General features: G+C 32.6%; 2 protein-coding genes across 2 annotated transcripts in view; both read left to right on the top strand.

The window, feature by feature from the left end:
- ArfGAP1 (ADP-ribosylation factor GTPase-activating protein 1) overlaps nt 1–14,636 on the top strand; it is a 56,256-nt gene extending 41,620 nt beyond the window's left edge. Inside the window, exons 12-15 of the mRNA XM_080162877.1 lie at nt 1,691–1,840; nt 3,101–3,178; nt 13,058–13,181; nt 13,876–14,636. Coding sequence (XP_080019003.1) covers nt 1,691–1,840; nt 3,101–3,178; nt 13,058–13,181; nt 13,876–13,935 — 412 coding nt within the window. The 3' untranslated portion in view covers nt 13,936–14,636. The remainder of the gene's footprint in view (nt 1–1,690; nt 1,841–3,100; nt 3,179–13,057; nt 13,182–13,875) is intronic.
- Nucleotides 14,637–17,573: 2,937 nt separating this feature from the next.
- Nucleotides 17,574–21,302, top strand: RnrS (ribonucleoside-diphosphate reductase subunit M2). The gene is made up of 6 exons (XM_080162870.1): nt 17,574–18,180; nt 18,918–19,046; nt 19,419–19,510; nt 19,855–20,240; nt 20,560–20,636; nt 20,970–21,302. The coding sequence occupies exons 1-6, from the start codon at nt 17,932–17,934 to the stop codon at nt 21,120–21,122; spliced, it is 1,086 nt and encodes a 361-aa protein (XP_080018996.1). The 5' UTR covers nt 17,574–17,931; the 3' UTR covers nt 21,123–21,302.
- Nucleotides 21,303–27,877: the final 6,575 nt, after the last annotated feature.

Raw genomic sequence — 27,877 nt, 5'->3', positions numbered from 1 at the left:
GAGTACACTTGTGATTAACAGATCAATGTCCCCTTTCTCCATGGTTATTTACTTGATGTAACTGGGGGGGGGGGGGGGGGGGGTAGTGAGACAAATAGATTTATTACTCTAGATTGTCTTTCCGACGTAATATTTCTTATAAAGGAATTTCTAGCAAACTAAGAATTGTTTGTATTTGATCACATATGACTTATTCCAATAACAAGAGCGATTAATTTTTTTGACGATATTTCAAATATTTATAGCGGACTTAATAACTTCCCTTTTGTATCTAAATGTGTACACGTTCTAACCAATAATATGGCTGGATTGTTCCTAAACTCTGTTTTAGATTAGGGATCTAGATCTACATATATTTATTGGGATATAATACTAATATGTACTTTAAGAGTTGAATTCATCTATATTTTAGCAATATAGTACTTTACATAATACCAAAGTATTAAATCAGAAAAGTTTTAGTCAATATAAGGCGATTTCAAAGATTTTCCTTATTAATTGGAAATTATTTCTATAATTGTTTAAAAATCATCTTAAATGCAGATTGCTTATCTCATAGTGATGTAAAGGGATAAAACAATGGCTGATAAATTAATGTACATACTACATACATACCCAATGATTATATTAAAAATTACCCCTTTAGATTAGAATTAGTGGTTGAAACGTTTGAAACCTTAACTCAATAAATCAACCAATCAAAATTCACTAAAGTCCTCAAAGTTGTTAAGCCAACGAATAAGAAAACGTTATTATAAAACTTTAGGGACTACTCTCTGCTTATCTCATATATTATGAAATATACATCATTTAAACTTATAAATTTTTTTTGGGGGGGGTTTCTTTTTAAAAAAGAACCAAAAAATATTTTCAGAATTTCTTTTTGTTTCTACCTTTCGACTGTTAATTTTCTTCTTATACTGGATTAGTAAACTTGTCACCTTGCCAGAATAATGAAACTTAATGGAAAACTATTTGCGGTTCTTAACCTCTTTCTAAAGGAAGATCTTTAAATCAATATGATTACTTGTTGCACTAGATTTTCATGTACTCTAATAAAGAGATGCTGGCAGCTGGCTAAAATAACGATACCCTCCATCAACCCCCGTCACCCCCATTCCCTCCTCCTATTGAATGAACGAACTGACCAATAAATGGGGTCGATGTTAGCAACCTAAATTGACGTTATTTTTTTACATTGTCATAATATTCACGCACATTATATATCCATTATTAATGACTATCCATTATTAATGACTATCCATTACTTTTAAAACTTCCAATAGTTACTTTAGTAGGTACCTTAGGTATTTAAAACAGTTTTCAAGGATTTTTTCCAGTACGGCTTTGAAACCAATTAATATTCGCTGGATTAAAACCGGTTCTCAGTCGCACTAAAAAAAATCGTGTATAGCATCGTATTACAAACTAATATGAAAATAAAAATCATAAAACTATTCCCAGTTTTATCAGCCAGGTTCTTTAGCCCCTCGGGGCTAACATAATTGGGTTTTAATCTTATATTTTCTCATTTTTATATCTGCGGAAAGCTGACTATAATACAATGCGATAAATAACAATAATCAATTTAATGTGTTTACCTTACAAACATATTATGTGTTAAACTTTTTATAATTTAAGATAATGTAAGGTAATCATGATCTATTTTTAATGTATTCTTTATTTTCAGCTCTAGTTACCAGCAGGACTCTCTATTGGACGAGGATAGGGGCGGCGGCAATGGTTACTCCAAACAATTTTCTGGCTTCCAGTCTGGCACAGGGTCAGGAGCAGGAGGATATAATTCACAGGACTTCCAGGGGTTCCAGGACACTTCCCAGTAAGTTTTTTTTATTTTTTTGGGGTGGTGCCTTGGCCATTATATTACAATGTAGTTGGAACTAACCAAGGTCGTGCTATGAAGTGTTAACCTAGATAACCTCTGGGGACTCTTTGATTGCACGACTTTTGTATGTTGTGAATGAGTTGCGCCTGGTTTTGGATAAGGAATTCCTCCTTCTCTAACTACTAAATTTGCGCATCTGACATAGCATCAGTAGAAACTATTTTTAATGTCTTTCGGTATGACGTGGTGCTAGTGTTACATGACTTAATAATTGAAAGATGTTTTCTATTCAGCAAATATTTTTATTATCTACACTGTAATTAAGTTAGGTCCTGATTTTTATACTAAATCGATAGTCTTAAAATTACTTTTTAAATGCACTTTTCTGAAGTTTCAAGGAATTAAGACAATTAGAATTGTTGTTGAATAAAATCATTAATTTATTATTTATTTTCATTAAACACTTCTATGTCAAGTCCACTCAACTAAATCTTAGTAGGATAAGTGTTCATCTTCTCCACACTTTATATAACTTCTACCGAGTACATACAATTCTTTAATTTAGTTTTTAATTAAATTTATGTCTTAAAGGGTTCTGAAAACGTTAATATGTGACATAAGCTAAGTGATCCAAGCACCTTCAAGCATTTATTTGGTTCCTGTTAAATGAGAGAGAAAAATTACATTCTATGAAAAAAAGTATAACTAATTGCGTCTGATCGAAAAATGCTTAGACACAAAAAAAATTATGATGCATGTTATATATTTAGCCAAAGGAATTGCATTTCGATATGGCATTTGATTATATGTTTTTTATGATTTTTACAGTTTGAACTAAACAAGACATTTGATATTATTTCCTCTAGTTGGTGCAAAGCGTTTAAAATCTTCTTTACACCAAGCCTTTAAGGATTGAGTTCCCTTAGATTATATATGAAACTAAGTCGTGACTTTTTACCTTTATCCTTCTTATAAAAGTAACAAGATGTCTGTCTGCCAGATGAAATAGCCAATAGAAAAAAATCACCCTTCCTCCAACCCAACCCCAAAAAAATTATAAAATATTAACTGGGTTCTTTCTTTCAAAACAAGTCAAAATGTCTTTTAAAAACTACCTAAATCTTCTTTTGACCAATAAATGGACAATATCATTTTATATTTTAAAGTTTTTATTATAAATGTCTTCCCCTCAGAATGGTTTTATTCAGGTTAGGTTGGGTGTTAACAACTATTTTTATTGTAATTTTTTTCTAGACGCAAGCAATCAGATGACTGGGGTAAAGGTTGGGAGGACAGTGGCTGGTCAGACTCACCTGCTAAACCTAATTCCAGGTATAATAATAATAATCAGATGACTGGGGTAAAGGTTGGGAGGACAGTGGCTGGTCAGACTCACCTGCTATTTTTTACTTAAGGGATAAGACAATATACTTCCACAATGAGGATCAATAAAATTATTAGTAAAAAAGTTTGGATAGTAGTAGTTTAAAACTAACCAATCTTAATTCAATAAAATAAAACTAAAGTTTAACGTGATTTTAACACTTTGGGTAGGCCTGTAACTTACAGTCCAATGTCCCATCCCTCCATATTAACCGTCCTTAAATGATATCCCTTACCTACTTGAAATAGTTCTTGGTAAAATGTAGAGAAAATTTAAAATTGAATACAAGGATATTGAAACTGGGCTAAGCAAAACTTTACAAATAAACTTTTCTCCCTTTCATTCATACCAGGCCGGGAGAGAGGGGACATTGGACTGTAAAGTATATTGGTACCCAAAGTTTTGTGACCAAAGTTGTCTTGTTCATTGGCTTAAACTTTTTGGATTCCTTCTTGAATTTGAGAAATTTTGTTTATCATATTGCATGTGTACATTAATTTATCATCCATTGTCTTATCCCTTGAGATCCCTGATTTTACCCTGGCCTCCAATAGACATTTCAAAGAATATGGGACAGTCTGAAATGTATATTTACCACTAACAAAATATGAGAATTTGTTGTTTTAAGCTTGTTTCAAGAAATTGCTTTACATTATTAAGTGACCTAGAGTTTTAACCCCCCGCCCCCCCCCCCCCCTCTATTGGGAAATAAAACTTTAAGTCAAGGAGGGTATTACTGAAGGGGGCATATAAAGTTTACCCTTTGAAACTGATTGAAACATTCCATGGCTTTAATTAAGTTCTTATAATCTGTTCGGGGACCGTAAGGAAAAAAATTGCTAGTTCATTTAATCCAAAAGATAAAGAGTCTTTTTATTAAAGATTGAAATCTATTTGTACAGTAGTAAGAACGTTTATAAATTGACTGTGTGTCAATGTTAATGTTAATTTTAAATTTTTAGTAGGGATGGCAATCCGGAATCCGCCCAATTTTTGGCCAATTTTGGAATCCGAATCCAAATCCGGAATCCGTTTTTTAATAGCGGATTCCGGATTCTTAATTGGTAGGCTAAAATTAGCGTCTTGAGTTTTTTCTTTCAACTCCTCCTCTTTGAAGGCAAAGATTTTCATCATTATATATTATTATATATCTTTTAAAATCTGGTTTGATTCTCGGAAGTGAATTATAGAGAACACCAAGAACATTGATTTTTAGGACATATGTAGCACTTAATTCTTAAAAAAGATTTTAAAATCCTTTTAAAATATTGCTAGAATCCGGAATCCGAATCCGGAATCCGCCAAAATTAAGAGTCCGGAATCCGCCACTTTTTTTGACGGATTCTTTAAGAATTCGGAATTCAAATCCGGCCCAAAAATTCGACGGATTGCCATCACTAATTTTTAGTCATTTACTTTTTTATTTTTCACCGGGGACCTTGACGGATAAGACAATTGACAATAAATCATAGTACCTCCCGAATGATTATAAACAAAATCACCCCATCTGTAGATTAAGATTATTTTTTGAAAAGTTTGGACACTACAAGTTAGGAACTAAGCAATTTCAATTCAATAAAAGTACCCAAAGTTTTTGAGACAATTTTTGATTAACTGTACCTAAGATAGATACTGTATTAAGAGAAATCCTTGAGATTATAATAAAGTAAACTTTGTTGATTCCCCATCTACTCTCTAATAAGATTCTGGAATAGGATCAACATGGTTGCATGGAATGGTAGAGGGACTTAAAAATTGTTAGTTTTGATATTAAGATTATTTACTAAGTATATTTGCGATTACTTTTATTTAATGAAATCTTCCAATTTTTAACATTTACAAAACGGCCTGCTTTAGTGCATCAAGATCCGTGACAGATCTATATAGGAAATAAACGTCTATAAATGAGCTCGAGTCTTCCAATGGTAGTGTTTAAAACTCATAGTGCTCCAATAATCCACAATAAAATCTCATTGACCAAAACGATAAGACCTTTATTCTATTTGTTTATGGAATGAATTAAGTTTTTCACTTCATGTTGATATTTGAATTACATTGAAGTATTTAATCCTTATTTCACAAATAAAAAATATACGTTCATAATAGAGTAAATCTAAGAAAACTCTATTTTTAAAGAATTCGATTGTGGCGACACTTCCTTTGTGTTAAAATATTAAAACTAAAATTTTAATCATATTAACCCTTTGGTGATGGTAATGTGAAAAAATATAATTGAAAAAATCTTTTTAAAATCATTTAAATTAATATATATTTACTTCTTTCTTTTAGATAGTAATGGCGGGGTAGGAGAATTGATTTATTGAGAAATAGATAAATAGATATGTACTTATAGAAAACTAGCCAATAGCTAGATAGTTATATTGAGCCAACTCTAGTTTTATATATTAGTAATGTTTTAAGAAACTAAACAATATAGGTATTTTTAAGCACTTAAAGATACAAAATGCTTTTTTTGTACATAAAAATTTGCGTATTACTGGTTTTTCTAGCTTATGAATGAAGTTTTACTTTAATGAAGTGTCTCAGCCGTGTGACGTCATAAAAACTAGGGATGAGTGGAGAAGTTGGAAAGGAAACCCCTAAAAAAGTAGATGGATTTTTATGACGTCACACGGCTGATCATTTAAGAACTTTGTAAAGCTTCATATGAATCTATTATTATAAGTACTTTTTTTTATTCCCATTAACTATTCCTTGAATTATTGAAGACCATCAATGAATAATCCTTAGTAGTTGCTATACACATTTCATTGATGGGGAAAATTAGAGATTAATTGTCAATAGGTATCTTATATTAGATAAAAAACTTTCAAGATTCTTCTTTAAATTAACTTTTTATGATAACCCCTTGTAATAAAAAAATATTAGGATAAGGCCGGGAGTTAGAAAAATAGTGAGGGGGTAGGGGGCCGGTAATATTTTCCAACGGCTATATCTCTGAGAAGGGTGATGTACCCCTCTCACAGAGTAGACTAAAACCCTCCAGGGCCAACACTGATTTTTTCCTGGAGCAACCATTTAAGATATTTACGAGATTTTACTGAACAACCAGATACTTTAGTGGATAGGATAAAAAATTTCTGGAAAACTTTTTTCTGAATTTGATATTTTCTGGTGCTCAAAGTCACCATTAATCATTTACAGAAGATGGTGTGTGGTTGTATGTGCGTGCGTGCGTGTGTGTGTGTGTGTGTGTGTGTGTGTGTGTGTGTGTGTGTGTGTGTGTGTGTGTAAAGGGGGGCATTGTGCAAAACTTTTCTCAAGGAAAAAATCAGAATAGTTCTAGACAGGGGGCAAATAAATTATAAGTTTTACAGTAGAGTGCATAAATGGATATATTATTACGTGGATCTTACCCTCGATTTTCATAGTCTCTAATAAAGTGAAACTTGCAGCTGGTTAAAATAACATTCAACCCTTCTTTCCCCCATCCCCTCTCCTATTAGATGAACGAACTGGCCAATAAATGAGTTCCATGTTAAGAATCCAAATTTAACACAATTTTTTCCCTGTAATAATATCCACGTATAATTATATTCTACATCCAGTGCATACCTAGCAGGTAATAGTTTGACTCTTTTTTATATTTACACAAATATTTTGATAATTCACCGAATGTAATCTTAATGTGTAGTAACGAAGGTGGGGGACAATGGGCTGTTTATAACACTAGTTCCTAAAGTCTTACAATAACATTTTCTTATTCGTTGGATTAACAAAGTTGTTGACTTTTATTTTTCATTGGTTGGTTCATTTAGTCGAGTGTCCAAACGTTTATTATCAACAGAAGGGGTAATTTTTTGTTTCATGATTGGGGATTTATATCAATTTATCGGCTAGTGAGCTAGTTCTAACTAAATATGCTCAAATAACATTGGGACATTTTAAAATCTTAAAGAGAAATATTATTCACCACTTTCATAAATATTTAGAAGAAAATGTCCCTTTTTTAATTCATTTGGCACAGATTTGTCTTAATAATTACCCAGTCAAACTTTTTTTAATTACTGCTAACATGCAAGGATCTGAAGGGATTAGACAATGGCTAATAAATTGATGTAACTCTTCAATGATAATACACAAAATAAACTCTCCTTTAGATTACGATTAGTGATTGAACCAACCAATAAAAATTACTTAAAGTCTTCAAAGAAAGGAGAATAGTGTAATAAAAAGCTTAATGTCCCCTCCTGCCCTGGCTAACTTGAGACAAATATCTATTGATTAATCATGGATTTGTGTCAATGAAATTCAATTGGTGGTTTACTTTGGATATTAATCAAATGTCTCAAAGTCTCATTTACTAATTCAATTTATTTGAATGCCTAGATCAACATATCAGGGATCTAAAGGATTAAGAAAAAAGGCTGATAAATTGATGTACATCCCCAATGGTTATACACAAAATTATCCTGTCTAGATTGCAATTAGTGCTTAAAACACTTGGACACTTAACTTAATGAACCATCCAATCAAAACTTAATTAAAGTCCCCTAGGTGATAAGCCAACGAAAAAAAAGTATTTTAATACTTTGGGGACTAGTGTAATAAACAGCCTAATGTACCCTGTCAACATATGGAACTTAAATGAACATTTTACAGCTAAATATGTATTCTACTAAAAATTAGAAAGAAGTAAAGCATTTTAAACAGAAATTAATACACATTTTTAATAGGGAGGGAAGGTACATTGGGCTGATTATTACACTACTTAAAGTTTTTCAATAATGTTTTCTTATTCGATGTCCTAACAACTTTGGGGACTTACACTTTTGCATTTGATTAGTTGTTTATTAAGTTGAGTGTCAACCACTAATTGTTATCTACAGATGGGGTAATTTTGTGTATCATCTATGATGTACATCAATTTATCAACCATTGTTCATTCCTTTAAATCCCTGCATTTTTATAATCTTCATAAAAAAAAGAAAATACAAATATATCTTCTTATACTTTGACCATTTGCTAAGAAGCTTATGAGCATAAACTACTCATGGCCATTAATTTAAAGTAATATAAGTTTAAATGCAAATCTAGCATCTACCTTCATTACACATTGAAAAGCTAGGACATTGACAGATATTCAGTGAATTTATTCATGAAAGTTAGTTTTATTGCACTAGATTCCCCTCCCTCCCTTAAAACCAGATTTACTACTTTCTGCCTAAGGTATTTTAATATTTTTGAGAAAAAGGTTTGAAAAGGACAATGGAAATCAAAATCGAAATTTCCATCTTCTCCCCAATTTTTTTTTCTACCAAGAAAGTATTTTTTTCTTATTTGTAAGAATGATTTTTTCCATCCATAGTCCTCTCTCTCTCTCTCTTAAACCCTTTAGTGTTTTTCTTGACCAACTTTTGTAATCTTTTATGTTTCGTATATGTTGAAACTATTTGCTGCACCCCTAATATCTAGGGGAGGGCGGAAGGGGTCAGGAAAATAGTCTAAAACTATCCCGATATTTATATAATGATTCCCTTTAAAGGACAACCAATTCGGACCAGCATCTTCCGAGATCTTTAGCTTCAGACAAAAAAATCCTACTACTTTAGGATTAATGAATATATGTTCCTTGCCTTGGTAGAAAAGGCATACAGGGAATTTGCCAAAGTTAATAAGTTTAGATGGAATGGAAAGGGTGGTCATAGACACAGTGACATAAACAGGGAAATAATAATAAATTATTTTACAGTATGGCTTCGAAACCGCTGGATTCGAACCGGTTCTCAGCAATGCTGAAAAATCTTGTATAGCATCGTATTACAGACAATTTTCCACAAATATTAAAATTAAAATAATAAAATATTTAGAAATGTATTTTAATAAGTTAAAATATTTATTTTTTTATAAATAACCACTAAGTTTTATTTCTGTACGACATTTTCATTGGACAAATTTCCAGATAAGTTGAGTTATCCTGTAAGGACGTACGGACTATGTTATTTAGAAAAGAATTTTATAAATGATAAATGTATTCATCATACTTGCATTAAGGGGATAATATTATCCCATTAAGAAGGGTTTAGAATGCAATAATGCTCACAGCTATAATATTGTTTTACATATATTTATATAGGGGTAAAGAAAGGTATTCTGTATAAGTAAAGCGAATAAATTAAAAATTTAGTTTTATTACATGGAAACAATGGCATGGCATGAAAATAGAAATAACTTCATACATAATGAAATTCAAATGATTTATAACAACAGATTTTTCAGCCTGTTCGTCTGATGTTTTGTAATTTTATCAGCTGCGACTGCCACATGAAATCACAATTGGATTTTTTGTGAAGATTGACCTGTCCTGCTTGGGAAATGGCGTTTTCTCAGTTCATAAATGAAATAGACTTCTTAATTGTTATTGAAGATTTTCATGCTTTTTAAGATCTGGTTTGTTTAAATGGATTTATTATTACTTTGATCTTAAACCAGATTATCATGCACTCCAATAAAGAGGAACTTGTAGCTGGTTAAAATAACGACCCATCCCCTCTGCTCCTACTGGATACACGAACTGACAAATAAATGATGTCATGATTACAATTTTCCCCCTGTCATAATCCATGTATATTCTAAATCCATTTTTGTTTATCTTAGTACCTATCTCTGGCAAGCATCCATTATTTGAATAATGGATGTACAATATACATGGATATTATAACAGGGAGAAAATTGTCGTCGATTCTAGTTGCTATTTCTTCTTTCGTTTATATGTCAGTTAGTTCTTCCAGTAGGAAGCAAGAGGATGGGGTATAGGAGGGATGGGGTTGGATATTTCTTTTTAGCCCACTATATGTTTCACTTTCTTAGAGTACATGATAATTTGGTGTAAGATCCAAGTAATAATAAATCCATTATAGAATACAGGATATGTGCATTCCATTAGCTGTAGTCACATTTAATTCTATTATTACCTTTACTCAACTTACAGGAATACTATGTATATATACTAGAAAATAAATTTTAGTGATTTTAATACTTTCATATATTGGAAAATGATTGATTTAATGATTAGAATAAAAGGTTATGGCTTTGAATGTGATTTGATTTAGAAATCAAATGTTTTGATTCAAATAGCTAAGCCTTATATAATAAACTATCGTAAACGCCACCAAGGAGGGTGAAGATACCCTCCCCAAAAAACTTCCCTTGATCTATAAGAATCTTCATTGTAACGGAGAACCGCATCGGTTCAGCGGTAACCGAGATCCTTTGCTACAGAAAAATACTTTATTTATAGGATAACTTACTTTTTGCTTAATTTATTGAAAAGATTTAAGTTTTAAAATATTAGGTTTAGTATTAGATTTTGGAAAGTTTTTGCATACTTTCTTATTGATATCTCTCAAAATATGACAGAATATTAATACCTTTCTTAGCTAGAAAATGTAAAATTCATCTTGACTTTGAGCTTTTGACGTCAATGATTAAAATTCTCTTTTACAGAAAAGTTCGGGAATAGTCCCTTTCGTAACATCGCACCTAATGGGGCGATTCTTCGTATTTTTCACAGTAACTTTTCTCCTTTTTCTAGCCCCTGCGGGGGGCTCTAACCCTGTGGCGCAATCACCTAACCCAATATAACCTAAAATAATCTATAAAAAGCCATTTTAAAAATACGACGAATCGCCCCTTATGGGTGATGTTACAAAGGGGACTATTCCCAAAAGTTGTTATTTTCTTTATAGTCGCGTAGATGCTCAACAATTTGGGTCTGACCGATAGACATTGGTCTGAAAAAATTACAGACTCATGAAGTTTGATTAATTAAAGGTTGATTAATGTTTGGTCTGTTCAATTTAAAATATTCTTACATAGATAACATCTAGGGTGCTTGGTGTCGCTTTGGGCTCTAAACCTCTCCACGCACCTTAAAACATACTCCGCTTCTTTAAACCAACCCTTTGATTGCACGACCTTTGTGGTGGAAGTCCTAACTGTGCATGGTAATGAGTTTCGTATATTTATAGGCCAAGGCATTCCTCCAATTCTTACTATTGATATCACGCGCCTGACATGGCTGCAGTTGGTAACATGTCATATATATGATATACATTTTAGGAAATACAATAAAAACTGACCTATAAATATAATATCAAGAAAGTTTCTATAGCTTCTTGCTATCTCAATTATAATTATAGAACTGCTGTGCAAACCTAAAGTTAATATTAGTTCTTCTGGTGTAGTTGGTTTTAGGAATGGAGGGAGGGGATAATGGACCGTTTTTTACTCTAGTTCACAAAGTTTAATAAAGACGTTTTCTCATTAGTTGGCTTAACAACCTTGGGAACTTTTATTGAGTTTTGATTGGTTAGTTCATTAAGTTGAGTGTCCAAACGATACAGCCATTGATAGTAATCTACAGAAGGGGTAATTTTGTAAATCATCATTGGGTATGTTGATCAATTTATCGGCCATTGTTTTGTCCCTTCAGATCCCTGAGTTGGTTTCAAGAAGGCAGGGATACATCACAAGAAGATACACTTTGCTTCAAAACTATCCAACTGGAAAAATAATATCAGTAATGTTTACTAGAGGTCTCTAGGGGCAGTCGACACTTCAATGTCATTTTTAGCTTTAAAGAGAAAAAGTAAAAATAATGAGGACGTTGATTTATCTTCGGAGGATGGAGGTTCCCTCACCCAAAATATTCACAAGGGTTCCTTGGATCTATAAGAAGCTTCAGCGTTTAGCAAGATTCTTTGCCACGAAGAGACTGACAGACATCCTTTTACTTTTATATGAAGAATTTTACAAAAAAAATTATTTTTTGATCTAATTACAGATGTAGAAAAGCAATATATTTGGCCTAAATAGTAATCACTACTTTCCAGTGATTATAATTCATAACACCTGTCTCTGTACCTGAATATCTTCTAAAGTTTGTTCTCTAGTTTAATTATTCCGTTTCTTAATATTAAAACACCTCATAATACTTAATTTTTTTATGTTAAAATTCGAGTATTTAGCAACTAAATAAATGTAGACTAAGAAAGAAAAATTAATCTTAGCTTGAAAAAGAGATATGTAAATTAGAACAATGTTTATTTTTATCATTCTGTCATCCATGTTTCTTTACAAGAGAGGAAGGACCAACATTTTTTATCCAATTTCGCTGATAGTTAGCTACTTGAATACTGATCTATAGTTTTCTAAGCTCTGGGTTCACTCACTTAGATGTAATAAATATCTTACTTAATAGACTATTTTAATACTTTTTATTCCTGTTGAGAGCAATTACTATATACCTTACTGGGATATTATGTTTTTAATGAGTTTACTTTAAAAGTAAGTTTGTTTTAAACACAAATAGACATTTGAAACACTAAATGAATCTTCTCCCATAAATCTATGAAGAAACTTGTTCTGTCAATGGTTGGTTTGGATAATCGAACACAAATTAATGCACTTCAATCTTTTTCCTATCAATGATCGATTTATCGGCCATTGTGCTATCCCTGTTTTCAGCTATTACATATCAGGCATCCTTAGGGATAAGATATTGGACTATGAATTCATATTCAACCTTAATGATGACAAAAAAAAATCACTGTTGTATTTAAAATTATTGGATGAAAAGTATGGACACTACTTGATTGGAACCATAAAAAATTCAATAAAATTTCTCAATGTTTTAGAAACATTGTTATTAAAACTTGGGTAGTTCACAGTGTATAGCTCTCTAAATGTAAGTGAATTTTAAAAAGATACAGTTTTATTTCAGGAGTATAGCTTTGAATAAAAATAAACATCATAAAAAAAAAGAAATAAAAAAATATATACTAACGTTATTTTTTTATTTTCAGTGTAGATAAGCCGAAGAAGAGCGCCGTGGCAAAGGGCGGAGCCAGTAATACTATCAAGGGGAAGAACGAAGGAATGCTCATTGACTTGGGCAATGATTCTACCACAACTAAATCTAATAACCAGGTAAAGGATTTGAACAGTGGCGTACTCGGTGATTCACCGGGAGGGTTGGGAGTGAAATTTTAGGGGCTATAGAAGGGGAAGACGTTTCTTACAAATAAGAACACCCCTAAGGACGTCCAATGGTGGGGGGGAGGGGTGATTAGTGATTACCCCCACCCCAACCAAAAAAAAATTAATTTTAACCCCTCCCGAAAAAAAAATTGAAAAGCTTGGCCTATAAGATTGCCCACCCGAAAATTTTTACCCCCCTCCCCCCAAATGAAAAAGCTTTGACGCCCTTTGCCCTCTTTCGCGCGTCATTGGACTATTTTAAAATCTTACTGTTTTGATAAAATAGTACGTGTGAATTACGAAGTTAATATTTAATATTTTAAATGTACTATTTCTTTCAGAAAAAATAATAACCAATATAATAGTATTTATTTTAACTTACTAAGAAATTATGTACTGAACCTTCATACATTAGGAAGGACTATCAGTATTACTGACCCTTAAAGTGTATTAACTCATTTGATACATCTCTCTCAAACTTTGTAACCCCTCTTTTTAACCCCACTTAAAAGTTTTTTTAAAAACATTGATTACCCCCAGCAAAATCTTTGAAACAACCCACTCCCCCCCTCCCCCCTCAAAATAAAAAGCTCGGACGTCCTGTGGCAACTTCCACATTTCCTCATCATTGGTTATATTGCAGGATGATGCCTGGAACGAGGACTGGGATGACGACGCCGCCTGGGAAGACCTTAAAAATTGATATTAACATAATCAGATACAAGAAAGGGGACAAAAGCCATCCAAGAGATTTTTATAGTCTGACTACCTATAAAAGTAAATTCGTTTTCTTTTTGATATTATTACTAAATTTCCATTTATGACAACTTCATTTTCATTTCATTGTGTTAAGTATGACAACTTATTAAATCTCAATCAAGGATGGCCCCCTTCGTATGCACCATCATAAAAAGTACACGAAACTTATCATTTTTGCTACATATTAAAACATTTTGCAAAAAGCCTAAAGATCATAATTGAAAGTAACCACTTTTGGGTTTGTAATATTATACAAATCCGAGGCCTTATTCTTGAAGCTTTAGTTATGCAGAAAGTTTTATGAATAAGGTCTCATAAGTTTCTGAAATTATCAATATTATTAGTTACTATAAATTTGCTTGTTTTAAAACTATTATATTATACTTTACAGTTCTATTTATTTTGTAATCATTTAAAACTTTGCTTTAATATTTATTTACTAGTCAGAAATTATTTAAGTTTTTTAAACAATGAAAAACCCCAGTTCAAATTTGCATTTAATAATTAAATTTCTAAAATCTTGCCGTAATTTAATAATAAATAAAAGATATTAAAGCGTCTATATTAGACTGGATTAGTTTCTATTCATAGCAGTGTTTTATTTAAGTTTTATCACTTTGTGTATGTTTAGATAGTTTAAAGGAAGCCTGCTGGAAATGCACCGCTTAAACTGCTAAAATACTTCCACAAGTGGACCCAATATCCAATATTTGAAGCCTCTAGCTCTAATAACAAAAAAGTTACCGACATCTTATAATTACATTTAAGAGGCTCTAAATTTGGTATTGGGTCCAATTTTTGCAGTCTTTTTAGCAGTTAAAGCGGTGTAATTCCTGCAGGTTTCCTTTAATATCAGGAATAATGTTAACCATTAGCACAGCAAAGACAAACTAACAACATCTTATTTTATATCAGTTATTGGGGAGATTTTTCAGTCAAATCCTAGTTATAGAGTAGTGCTGCGCTATTTAAAATCTTATAATGTAACCAAAACCATTCATAATGCAACCAATATTGAATCCCTGAAAATCATGCATTTTAAATTAAAATTGTTAACACATCTAAAATTTGCTAATTTACGCACAACTTGAAAACATTATCAGTTTTCTACATTTTATGTTTGAATAAAGGTTTAAATAGGTAAATAATAACGTAGTTTATTATTTTTTGCATAATACCAGAGTTAATAAAAAACTGTTATTTATAATCGTTTATTTTGAACTCAATGGGTTGAAAAAAATTATTCTGAAAAAAATCTGTGCCAACTTTTATTCCTTTTTTTAGAGTTTATGATAACAGATTTTTTGTGTTAAATTGTATTATCATTGAGATCTAAAAAATTCTCCTTTTTATGAATTAGATAAAAACATGTTCATTAAAATTCAAATTAATTATAAGTTTTTATTAAAAAAAAAAATTTTAGCTAATGAAAAGTTTTATATTTGAAGGAAGCCTGCAAGAAATACACCGCTCTAACTGCTGAAAGACGTATCAATACCCCCAAAGTCTTTCAGCAGTTAAAGTTGTATATTTCCTGCAGGCTTTCTTTAAGAACATAGTATTAAATTATATCATTATATTTACCTTATTTTAAATGCCTAATTTCTAGTAATTTTATCTAAAATTACATGAAAAAATCTTTAAGTAGTTGACCAATTCAATATTTATTTTCTGTATATCTTAAAATTTTTATTAATATAAACATAGTCTGTAAACCTCTAAATAATATAAATAATTTTACTATTTATACTATGATGTATAATCAAGTTTAAAGTATGAAAAAAGGATTTTTAAAAGCTTAAAAGAATGCTAACTGCAAAAATACAGAATACGTGGAAAGCCCGCAAGTAGAAAACGCGCGTTTGCGTTCGCCGCGCGATGCATGTTCTCTACAGACAAAGATTTTCCACGCTTAATTGCATTGCTAAGCCGTTAGCAGCTATTTGAGTTATTTTAATAAAGAACTTTCTTCGTATTTTTGACCTGATCCAATAATTGTAATAAAATTATATTATTATGTAATATGTAAACTTAAAAGCATTTCTATTTGTAATGGACTTGATATATAATACATATACAGTTTTTAAAACCAACAAATAAATACAATTTCATGTTTTTCATTGTTCTTCATTTTAATTGTATTTTAAAAGGAGTTTTATATTGTCATTGTGTAATTAACTGTTTTCGTGATCTTAATTAATGCACATGACAAAAAAAATTCTATAATTTTAGCCGTTTGAACCATTTAATTTTAAAATATTTAAAGGAATTTTCGGTTGCGTCTATAAATACGCAATAAGTTTCTTATTGGCGGACAGACAGACGACGCAAAGCTAAGCTTTGATAATAAATGGTGAAATTCAGGATTATTCTTGAATAGCGTCATTTCTTAGTTGTCAAACAAAAATTTTGGAAAGTTGCACTTCTAGGGGTTGGATGGGGATAATGGGATTGTAATAGATTTAGTTCTCTAGATGATCGATTACGATACAATTATCCGTCATACTTAAATAGGAAATTCTAGCAGAAGTTTATGTTTTATTTAAGAATTTCTTGAGGATAATTTTCTCAAGCATTCAGCTTTTTTAATAAATGTATAAACGTACTTTTAATGCTTTATCCTAGAAATATTTTTGTCAATGCTAAATTATTGTAAGAATGAAATTAAAAGATGCAGATGTTTGGTAGCGTATTTTCTAGTTTTACCCAATAATGGGGTCGAATTGTTATACAGCTATTAGAGTAAAACATTAGAAGGAGAAAGGGTTATTTAACAGTATTTCCCTATCGCAATGACCTTGTGCCGACTCTCATTTGGGTCTTTGAAAATCAAACCAATGGTGTCGGAAATATTAATACAGCCATGCGAAGTATAGGAGAAAACAATTTGCTAGCAGACGAAAAAGGTCATTGATAATGATAGGAGGTAATTATCTGTATATACATCTATACTATAGTGTGTTATAGGGTGTGGATTCCAAATGGTCAATCAAGCGATTGGGTATCTAGACCTCTTAGATCTATTAGGATTCTAATTGTAGGGGGTTGTTTGGGAAGGGTAAAATTTTTAAATATGTAAGGGGAAGGTTTCATAAGTGCACTTATTACCAAAGGCGTACTTTGTAATTTTCATTGAGAGAGGGTGAAAATATCTGAAATTACGAAAATAAAAAGTTTGATAACTTTGTAATTTAATGATAAATGAAAAGATAATGTTATTTATTTAAGAATTATCGCGAACCGTAAATTTTATTTCATCGCATATAGAATTAGAAATAGGGCGCGAAAGACAGCTAAAAAATTTTAAAAGTAAAAAAAGGAGTAAAAACCATTGATTAAAAACTCGCCATGCCCTGTTCACGCATCTAAAAAGTGGTATAAAAGAGAGGGATAGGGTAACTGAAATAAAATTAATATATCGCACTCATTTTTTCCTCTTTCCAAAATAAATTTACCAGTTTTTACGACAGGAATTCTTTTTTAAATGAGTAGGATCATTTTATTATTTATTGCATCATTCCTCAATTCCTGCAACTTAGAAATTTTTTAGAATTTTCGTATTTTATAAGCTGTATCTTATACAAGGTTGGGGTCATGTTTGTATCGACCAATGAGAGGCGAGTATGACGCATAGGTCTGTCAAATTCGACCAATCACAGCGCTTGGCGCGTCATTTGAAGTTAAAGTATAGTACATTCCCCTCTATTAAATTACTACTTTGTATAGAAAAGTTGTCGGACTGGTCGGTAGGGGGTCATTTACCCCTCCTTACACCCCACTTTAAATTACTCCCTCCCCCTATAGGAAAAACTGGCTAAACGGACAAAACCCGCGCTTTTTATTATATTATAAATTCACCGGCAATTTTTTATTAAGCTTAGTTAAATTTTTTCTTTCAAACTCTTGACATCATACTGTAATAAAATTAGAATTAATCAAAATGACTTTAACTAGCATCGAGAATCTCAGCATCTCCAACAAGGAGAACAACACAGCTACCGCCGCTGGCAAGAAAGTTGATCCTATTGATCTCTCGGCTGGCAATGAGAAACAGGACGAGGTTGAGCCGCTGCTGAAGGAGAATCCCCGCAGATTTGTGATATTGCCTATCCAGTATAATTCTATCTGGCAGATGTATAAGAAGGCGGAGGCCAGCTTCTGGACTGCGGAAGAGGTTGATCTTTCTAAGGTAAACGTTTTTCATAATTTTTATTTGTAGTGACTGTCTTTATTTTTAAGTTCCTCTATAATAAACTTCTAACTGTATGTACGTCCGTCTTTAACGCTGGAAACGTTACTTTTATAGTAAAGTTTTTTTAAGGCTAAAAATACATTATTGTAAATTCTGTCCGTCATCGCTTATTCGTTGTTTACTACCTGTGAATATCTGCTCGCCTTAATTGTGTGTCCATTTATTTTATTTGCTTGTCATATTTAAGTATTTTTAATTTCTAGCAGTGGCGCGTGCGAAGCACTTTGTTTAGGGTGTGGCATTTTGAACATTTAGAAAAATCCCCTTTCCCTCATCTAAATCAAAGTGCCCCTTTAGATTTGGTGTAACCTTTTTTCATACGATTTTTGTTATTTTTATTTGATTAAGAAACGTTTGTCTTCTAAATTTATACTGTTTTTAAGATTGATCTACAATCTACTGCATCCTATTTACTTCATTCTGTTACTATATTTATTTGTGTGTGTCTAGTTACTCTACCGGCCCAATAAAGTTGTAAACCGTCTTTAGACCTATGAGAAGCTACCATGTGAAGGAGAACTCAAATTTATCTGCCATTATTCAAAGCAGTTGCTTTATTTTTCGTTTATGAACAACTAAACTAATTAAGTGAATTATTATTGATATTTAATTGAGATTATTACTTCGAAATTCGCTGGTCTCAAACCAACCAATTACACAATTTCTAAATTTAGGATTTGGGAGATTGGGAGAAGCTGAAGCCAGATGAAAGATATTTTATTTCCCACATTCTTGCTTTCTTCGCAGCTTCAGACGGTATTGTCAATGAAAATCTGGTCGAGAGATTCATGCAGGAGGTTCAGGTAAAGATTTTATCATTATTTAAAATCAGGAAGGGAACATTGGACTGCTATTTATTTAAGTACCTTTTCTTATTTGTTAGCTTAAATATTTTAGGGTAATTGTATTTTGAATGGTGGTTTTCTTAAGTTGAAAATCAAAACGTTTCAACCAATAAATCGAAAGGTGTTATTTTGTTAATTATCATTCGGATGTACATTTAATTTTAGTCGAAACAAAAACCCATTTTGTTTGTTGAACTTTCGGCCCGTTAAGGCTTATCAAACTTGAATAATTGCATTAATTTTTCATTTTACTTTTTGCTGATAACTACCTATGTAAAAAGATGAAAATTCCTAGTTGAAATCATGGTCTGAATTATTTTTTTATTACAGGTACCCGAGGCACGTTGTTTCTATGGATTTCAGATTGCTATTGAAAATATCCACAGCGAGATGTACAGTCTTTTGATAGATACCTATATTAGGTACGTAACATAATTTCAATTTAAAGCCGGGATAAAGAAATATTGTAGACCAAATAAGCTTAAATTATCCAAAATTATTGGTTTCAATATTATTCCAGCCGAACTGCTTAAGACGGGTTAGATTCTGCACAAGATTCATCTTTCCCCGGTTGCAAAATATTTTATTTCTTTACCTACTCGTTTCGTCTATTCTTCTCGAAATAATTTTTTTTTCTGCATGCAAAGGTCGCATGACTTATGGTTCTTTGCCTATTCTCTCCTTATTCATATCTTTACAAATCTAACCAAATATGCCAGTCTTTCCATGTTAAAAATCGAGCCAAACCAACGTTATCATTTTACAGGGACGGTCAAGAGAAAGAAAAACTTTTCACCGCCATTGACACAATCCCCGCCGTCAAGAAGAAGGCCGAATGGGCCCTTAAGTGGATCAACGCTAAGAACGCCAGCTACGCCGAGCGTATCATTGCCTTCGCCTCCGTGGAGGGCATCTTTTTCTCCGGCTCATTTGCCGCCATTTTCTGGCTGAAGAAGCGCGGCTTGATGCCCGGCCTCACCTTCAGCAACGAGTTGATCTCTCGTGACGAGGGTCTGCACACAGACTTTGCCTGTCTGATGTTCAGGCACCTGGTGAACAAGCCCAGCCAGGACAGGATCTATGAGATTGTCAAGGACGCTGTGGCCATTGAATGTGAATTTTTGACTGATGCCCTGCCTGTGGCTTTAATAGGTAAAAATCATTTTTTTTATATAGTTGCCTTACAATGTACTTAAACCCAGGTATAAGGCATAAACAACAAGTGAAATAAATCTAAAATAATATTTGGGGCAAATTGAGAGGTCGTCAATTTTACTATGTGTTGCCCCCAAACGACCGCTGAATAACACGTAAAGGTTTCGTGATTATTTTTCCGAATTAATTTCATTATTGGTATAAGCTAACTGAAACCCCGTTCCCCTCTCATTTTCATATTAAAGATTAGGTGGTTGTAGTTCTATCTTAATCACGCAACCTTTTATTATTTGTCTAATATTTATATTTTTTTTAGGTATGAACTGTGATTTGATGGTGCAATATATTAAATTCGTAGCGGACAGACTCCTTGTTGAACTTGAGTGTGAAAAGGTAATATTATAAACTCTTAAAAACCTCTTTCATGTAAACTCTCCTCTCACTGGGGACGTTACTCGAAATGATTTTCCACGGTACATTTTTAAATAACTGCGTCGTAAATTCGTCTAACTCTCCCTTCAGTTTAAATAAAATCGTTGTACTTAATAGGTTCACTATTAATGCAGGACATCTTCTAAAAGCTTTACTCTACACTGGCGGCTGTACCCCTAGCATCTAGAGATAAGATAAAACCCTTCAACAAAACTATTAATACATTATTATAAACAATTGGATACGCATAAAACACCTCAATTAAGGCAATTTTAACAATTCTATTCATTTTAGGTATACAAGACCACTAACCCATTCGACTTCATGGAGCAAATTTCCCTGGAGGGCAAGACCAACTTCTTTGAGAAGAGGGTGGGCGAGTACCAGAAGATGGGGGTCATGTCCAGCAAGGAGGACAATAAATTCTGTCTGGACGCTGATTTCTAGCTTTTAATCTTGACATTTAGATTATTATTTTTGAAAGACCAAAAAGGAAAATTTTACGCTTATAACTATTATATATATAGTATTGTATTTGAATTTATATTTTTGTATGACCTTTGTAATGATTATGTTGTATTGTAATATTAATATTTGATAATAATAAAATCTTTTGTTGATATTAAACCAGTATTGGCTTTATTTTAACGTTACTCCTTTTTGTGGTAGATAGATTTAATAGTGTCGTCAATCCAGCTTAATAACATATAACTCACGTTCTTTCAGTAGCAGGGCCGGGGAGAGGGTAATTGTTTATTTTGCCTCTTGCAAGTTTCACTTTTTTTCAGAATTGAAAATTTTGTGTATGAATCTCTGCACGCTGATGGTGCTTCCTGACAGTCTTTTAGGCCTATTTAAGGCATGTTAAGATAGAGGTTACTTTTTAACTAAAGCCAACAAGCGAAATAAATCCAGATTAATATTTGAATAGATGGAAAGGTCGTTAATTTTAGTTACACACACTAGGGTTGGGCCGGATATCCGGTGTGGCCGGATATCCGGCCATTTTTAATATCCGGCCGGATATCCGGCTCTATAATTTTTTATACTTTACACCAAAAATCTCTGCTTTTTAAAATCTTTAATGGCTATAATTTTCTTATTATTGAAGCTAGAAGAACATTTTTTCTGAATAAGTTTAACTTTATGTAAATTTATATAAGATTTCTGAAGAAATTTTTTTTTACTACTTTAATATCTGGTAATTTGGCCGGTTATCCGGCCGGATATCCGGTAATTTGGCCGGATAACCAGATATTTGCCGGATATCCGGCGTTGGCCGGATATCCGGCCGGTTACCGGATATCCGGCGTTTGAAATCAGCCGGATATCCGGTATCCGGCCAAAAAAGTATCCGGCCCAACCCTAACACACACACCCCTTCCCCAACCACAGCTGAAAATCACGTATTAGTTTCGTGATAATTTTTCGAATTAATTTCGTTTGTATAAGATAGTTAGACTAGGCTGCTGCCAAAATTTCTGTTGATATTTCCCGGTTATAACTGAAAAAAAAACAATATTTTGTTTTAGAATTTACGGTTAGTATATGACGACATTTAATTCAGCATCTTTTTCGAAAATAGAAATCATTATTTCTCGGGTTATTTGTGGTCGAAGGGGGTGAATAAAAGCAATCCGGTCCAATTTTTAAATTTACGGGTATGTTTAAATCCCCAACCTTACGCCGCTGTTCAGAACCAATACCAAAATATTCTAGTCAATTGAATTGCAACATTTCAGTTATCAACCCAGCTTATCATATGCCAACAACGAAATTAATTTGGGGGGGAAATCACGAAACATATACGTGATTTCCAGCTGTCGTTAGGTGACAACACTTAGTAGAATTGCCGATCTTATTATCTGCCCCCCCCCCCCCCCCCCAATTATTATTTTATATTCATTTCGCTTGTTGGTTATTAGATCTTTTCATGAAAATACCCTTTCTCGAATTTCATTCTTCTGCTAACCTAAAAAGTTACTTTAGGGGCCTAGAAATATATGTACAAAATTTCAGCTCTTTATCTCTACTGGCGACCTAACGCCAGGCATGTAAAATATCAACAGATAACGGTAGCACGGCGGTTTTAACAATATCTCAGTAATGTGCAGGTTTTAAGCTCTTCTGCATATTTAAATTAAACACATAAGGCCAAAGATATTATATCCAAAAAATCTTTTGTCAAAGTCTACTCTACACCTAGCGCCAGTCAGTTTTCTAAAATCATGCATTTTATATCTGTGAAAAATGAAATCGCCAGCGCTAGGTGTAGAGTAGACTTTGACAAAAGATTTTTGGGATATCATATCTTAGGCCTTATGTGTTTAAGTTGAAATATGCAGAACACCTAAATTCACCTTCCAAGCCATTCCCTAAGCATTTTAATTTTTTTTAGTAGTGAAGCTACTCTATAATTCACTTTGTCCGTCCGTCAGTCCGTAACGTTATGGGGGAAATGGGATTTACTCAGCTCCTATAAAAGATAGAATGCTGAAATTTTTTGACAACATTCCCATCATTAAGGAGCACAATTGACTATAAAACATCATTGGCGTTCGGACCGATTTTTAGGAGGTTTTAGGCTATTTTTATATTTTTCACATTTTTCTCCATATCTTCAGTGTTTATGGTCCGATTTTCAAAATTTTTTCAGTTTAAGATATCAAAATTAAATTTCCCGTCGTTTAAAGGAACAACCATGAAGGCCAGACTGCCTTTTTAGCAGGTTTTAGGCTATTTTTATATTTTTCACATTTTTCTCCATATCTTCAGTGTTTATGGTCTGATTTTCAAAATTTTTTCAGTTATAGTTATCAAAATTAAATTTTCCGTCTTTTAAAGAAAACAACCATGACGGCCAGACTGCCTTTTTAGCAGGTTTTAGGCTGTTTTTTATATATTTAACATTTTTCTCCATATCTTCAGTGTTTACAGTCCGATTTTCAAAATTTTTCAGTTATATATATCAAAATTAAATTTCCTGTCTTTTAAAAAAAATAACCATGACGGCCAGACTGCCTTTTTAGCAGGTTTTATGCTATTTTTATATATTTAACACTTTTTTCCATATCTTCAGTGTATATAGTCCGATTTTCCAAATTTTTTAAGTTAAGGATTTAAAAATTAAATTTTTTGTCATTATAATAAAACAACCATGACGGCCAGACTGCCTTTTATCAGGTTTTTGGCTATTTTTATATGTTTTACATATTTCCCCATATCTTTGTTTATTTTGATGCAATTTTCAAACTTTTATGGGATATCTGTATCAAAATAATTTTTCCCATTGTTATGAGCATCTTTAATATAATTTACTTTGACCATCGTCATCATGCAAAATAAAACAAGGATTCATGTTTATTTTATTCAATAAATCTATTCTTGATTTTAGTAAAAACCTTTTAAATCTACCTGTACGTATTCCAATCGACGATTTTTTGTGCTTCGCTACTTATGGATGTTGTCATCCTTGTTTATGAAATAACGGGATTTCAGAACTGCCTTTTGAAAAGGCCTAAAGAATATCTTTTTTTGTCCCTTTTTTCACTGTTTATAGTTACAACTTATTAAGATATTATTCTCAGTTAAAAAAAAATTGGCGCTTCCAGCACCGAAACAGGCAGTAAACTTCTGTACCCCTACTTGACCCCTAACAGATCCCCCCCCCCCTCTATCTCGGCCTCTGTTACAGATAGAGACGTAAAACTTTTTTCTGGTGGTTCATGTTTGTAATTTTAGAGAAAATTACTTTTTCTAGTCATAGTGGTCAGACCGCTCCTTATCCGCTTTTTAGCAGACAGCCGCTAAATATTAAAACTGCTGTAGAGCAGCCAATTTTAAAGCTAAGAAAACCAAATTTTACTACAAACTATTATTTTTTATAACCAAAAAAATACTTTTTCTGACCATCGCCGAAAAACGAAAAATAACGGAAACCGCCAATTTTGGCGGTTGGCGGCGCTTAAAAATATTTTTATCTGTTTATAGTTAAAACTTATTAAGATATTATTTTCAGTTTTAAAAAGATTGGCGCTTCCAGCACCAAAACCGGCAAAAACAGGCAGTTAAACTTCTTTACCCCTACTTAACCCCCTAACAGACCCCCCCCCCCTCTATCTCGGCTCCTGTTACATATAGAAACGTAAACATTTTTTCTGGTGGTTCATGTGTATTTTTAGACAAAAATTACTTTTTCTAGTCATGGCGGTCGGACCGCTCCTTATCCGCTTTTTAGCGGCCAACCGTTTTACCGCCGAAATTGGCGGTTTTCGTTATTTGTCGTTTTTTGGCGATGGTTAGATAAAGTATTTTTTTAATGAAATAATAGCTCGTCATAAAATTTGGATTTCCTAGCTTTAAAATTGGCCGCTATACAGCTTTTTTAATATTTAGCTGCTGGCTGCTAAAAAGCGGATAAGTAGCAGTCTGACCGCTATGACTAGAAAAAGTAATTTTCTCTAAAAATACACATGAACCACCAGAAAAAAGTTTTACGTCTCTATCTGTAACAGGAGCCGAGATAGAGGGAGGTCTGTTAGGGGGTTAAGTAGGGGTACAGAAGTTTAACTGCCTGTTTTTGCCGGTTTCGGTGCTGGAAGCGCCAATTTTTTTTTAACTGAGAATAATCTATAATACAAAGTAGGTAGCTTCATTTCTGTCCGTCTGTCTGTCCGTCTGAAGCTTAAGATCTCAGTAACCGCTGAACCGATTGGGCTCTACTCTTCAGGGATTATACCTACTGGTCCTGTGATGGTTTTAAGCTATTTTCTAGGAGGGTGGGACACCCCAACCCCCCTAAAAATAAAAAAATCCCTATTTCCAAATTTTTTATTTTTTTTATTTTTGTAAACAAAAACCAGTAATTGGGTTGGGGGATCCCCACTGCACATGGTGGGTGGGACACCCCCAACCCTCCAAATATTTTTTTACATTTTTTGTAAAATCTCAGTAACTGCTGAACAAATTGGGCTCTACTCTTCTGGGAATATACCTACTGGTCCTCTGGTGGTTTTAGGCTATTTTCTAGGAGGGTGGGACACCCCAACCCCCCTAAAAATAAAAAAAATCCCTATTTCCAAATTTTTTATTTTTTTTATTTTTGTAAACAAAAACCAGTAATTGGGTTGGGGGATCCCCACTGCACCATGGGGCGAAGCCCCCATGAACCCCCCCCCCCCAAAAAAAAAAAAAGAATTTCACCAAAAAAATTTTTTGGGCTTTTTGTAACTTTTAAAAATTGACATCTTTAAAAAGTTGTTGCAATTATAGGCATTAAATAAAATTTACAGAGGAGAGTTTTCAATTTTTGTGTATATGTGGTCCAATCAGTGGGACTATCAGAGCTTGCGCCGCATACAGGGTACTCGCTTATGCTCACCCCGTACGAGATATACGGTGAACAACCTGGGTTTAATTTTTACGAATTGAAATTTTTGTGCATACGGCGCACAACCTGGGTTTAATTTTACCAAAGAGTAATTCGGCAAAGAATAACTTTTTTGAAAATATAACTATAAAATTATTCTGGAGGGTTGACTTTCCATTACCTCATGGGGCGAAGCCCCTAGAGGCTAGGGGCGAAGCCACTAGTATCTTAATAAGTTGTAACTATAAACAGTGAAAAAAGGGACAAAAAAAGATATTTTTAGGTCTTTTCAAAAGGCAGTTTTGAAATCCAGTTATTTCATAAAAAAAAAAATTTAAATGCTTGTGGATACACACTGGCACAGGACTATAATACCAAGGTCGTACAATCAAATATTTAGTTATCTGTTATATGTTACCCTACTCATTACCATGCAATGGACGATTAAGCACGTTACACTGCTTGTGTTTGAGGTGGCGTGGAGAGGACTTGTCCCCGTAGAGTCGCATAGCCCCAAAGAGGACATAAACCCAGAACCACTTCATTATGCAATCTACATTTTCCTGGATATTTTGTCTACGGTAGTCCATAAGTGTACAGCTTTACAGTACATTGTTTCTATTTGTTAAAGCAACACGTATGATAAAAGAAAAAGATTCTGTTTAAAGTAAAATGCTTATATTTCAATCAAAATCTATATTTTTGTATTTTTTACCGATCCACTTCAATATGCAAATCAAAAGAAAATCAATGGGAAAACGTTTGTTTTGCCCTTTTCTCCACTTTTGAAAATTAATTCTGATAAAATAACAATTTTTTAAGGGATTTATGCATTAATTTTAACGAAAAACAGTTTAAGGTAGATTTTAATGATTTTTCTAAATAAGAAATAATTGAAAAAAAGAAATTCTATCCCTATCACTTTAGAGGACAGCTGCCAACCACCCAGTCTTATGGATTAAGCTAAATACATGTTAAAAATAAAAATTAGCTGGAAAAGTATACAAAAATGTTTTTGATGTGTTAAAAAAAATCCATTTTAAAATCTTGATTTTGAGGATGATGGCCTTTAAGATGCTCTTACTGGTGATGATGGTGAGCTAAATGTTATCAAAGTGCATGCCCATGATGAAAACTTATATATTGAACTATGGTCCCATTTTTGTAGTCATAGCAGCCTCCAGCCAAGCAATATTAAAAACGAAAAAAATTGCAATTTTAATTACTGAAATTCATAAAGTAAATAATGTAGTTTTTAGATAATGGTTATATTTCATGTCGAGAGGCTCCACTGGAGGCTGCTATGACTACAAAAAATGGTACATAGGTTAATAGACAAGTTGTTGTAATGGTCATGTACTTAGATAACATTTAGCTCACCTTCACCACCAGTAATAGCATCTTAAAGGCCATCATCCTCAAAATAAAGATTTTAAAATGGATTTTTTTAACACATCAAAAAACATTTTTGTATACTTTTCAGGGTAATTTTTATCTTTAACATGTATTTAGCTTCATCCATAAGACTGGGGGTCAGAAGCTGTCCTCTAAAGTGATAGGGATCGAATTTCTTTTTTTCAATTATTTCTTATTTAGAAAAATCATTAAAATCTACCTTAAACTGTTTTTCATTATAATTATTGCATAAATCCCTTACAAAATTGTTATTTTAACAGAATCATTTTTTAAAAGTGGAGAAAAGGGCAAAACGAACGTTTTCCCATTGATTTTCTTTTGATTTGCATAATGAAGTGGATCGGTAAAAAATACAAAAATATAGATTTTGATTGAAATATAAGCATTTTACTTTAAAAAGAAGCTTTTTCTTTTATCA

Source organism: Acartia tonsa, chromosome 1 (genome assembly GCF_053477335.1).
Source record: "Acartia tonsa isolate MP-2025a chromosome 1, ASM5347733v1, whole genome shotgun sequence".
NCBI classification, from domain to species: domain Eukaryota; kingdom Metazoa; phylum Arthropoda; class Copepoda; order Calanoida; family Acartiidae; genus Acartia; species Acartia tonsa.
The sequence above is the reverse complement of the archived record's forward strand: the minus strand, read 5'-3'. Positions and strand labels throughout refer to the sequence as shown.

What these genes read in the sequence shown, in the direction of transcription:
- RnrS (XM_080162870.1), top strand. Translation starts at nt 17,932, where the DNA reads ATGACTTTAACTAGCATCGAGAATCTCAGCATCTCCAACAAGGAGAAC. An exon ending in CCTGCCTGTGGCTTTAATAG is followed by an intron (nt 20,241 to 20,559) that starts GTAAAAATCATT and finishes TATTTTTTTTAG; the next exon opens with GTATGAACTGTGATTTGATG. An exon ending in TTGAACTTGAGTGTGAAAAG is followed by an intron (nt 20,637 to 20,969) that starts GTAATATTATAA and finishes TATTCATTTTAG; the next exon opens with GTATACAAGACCACTAACCC.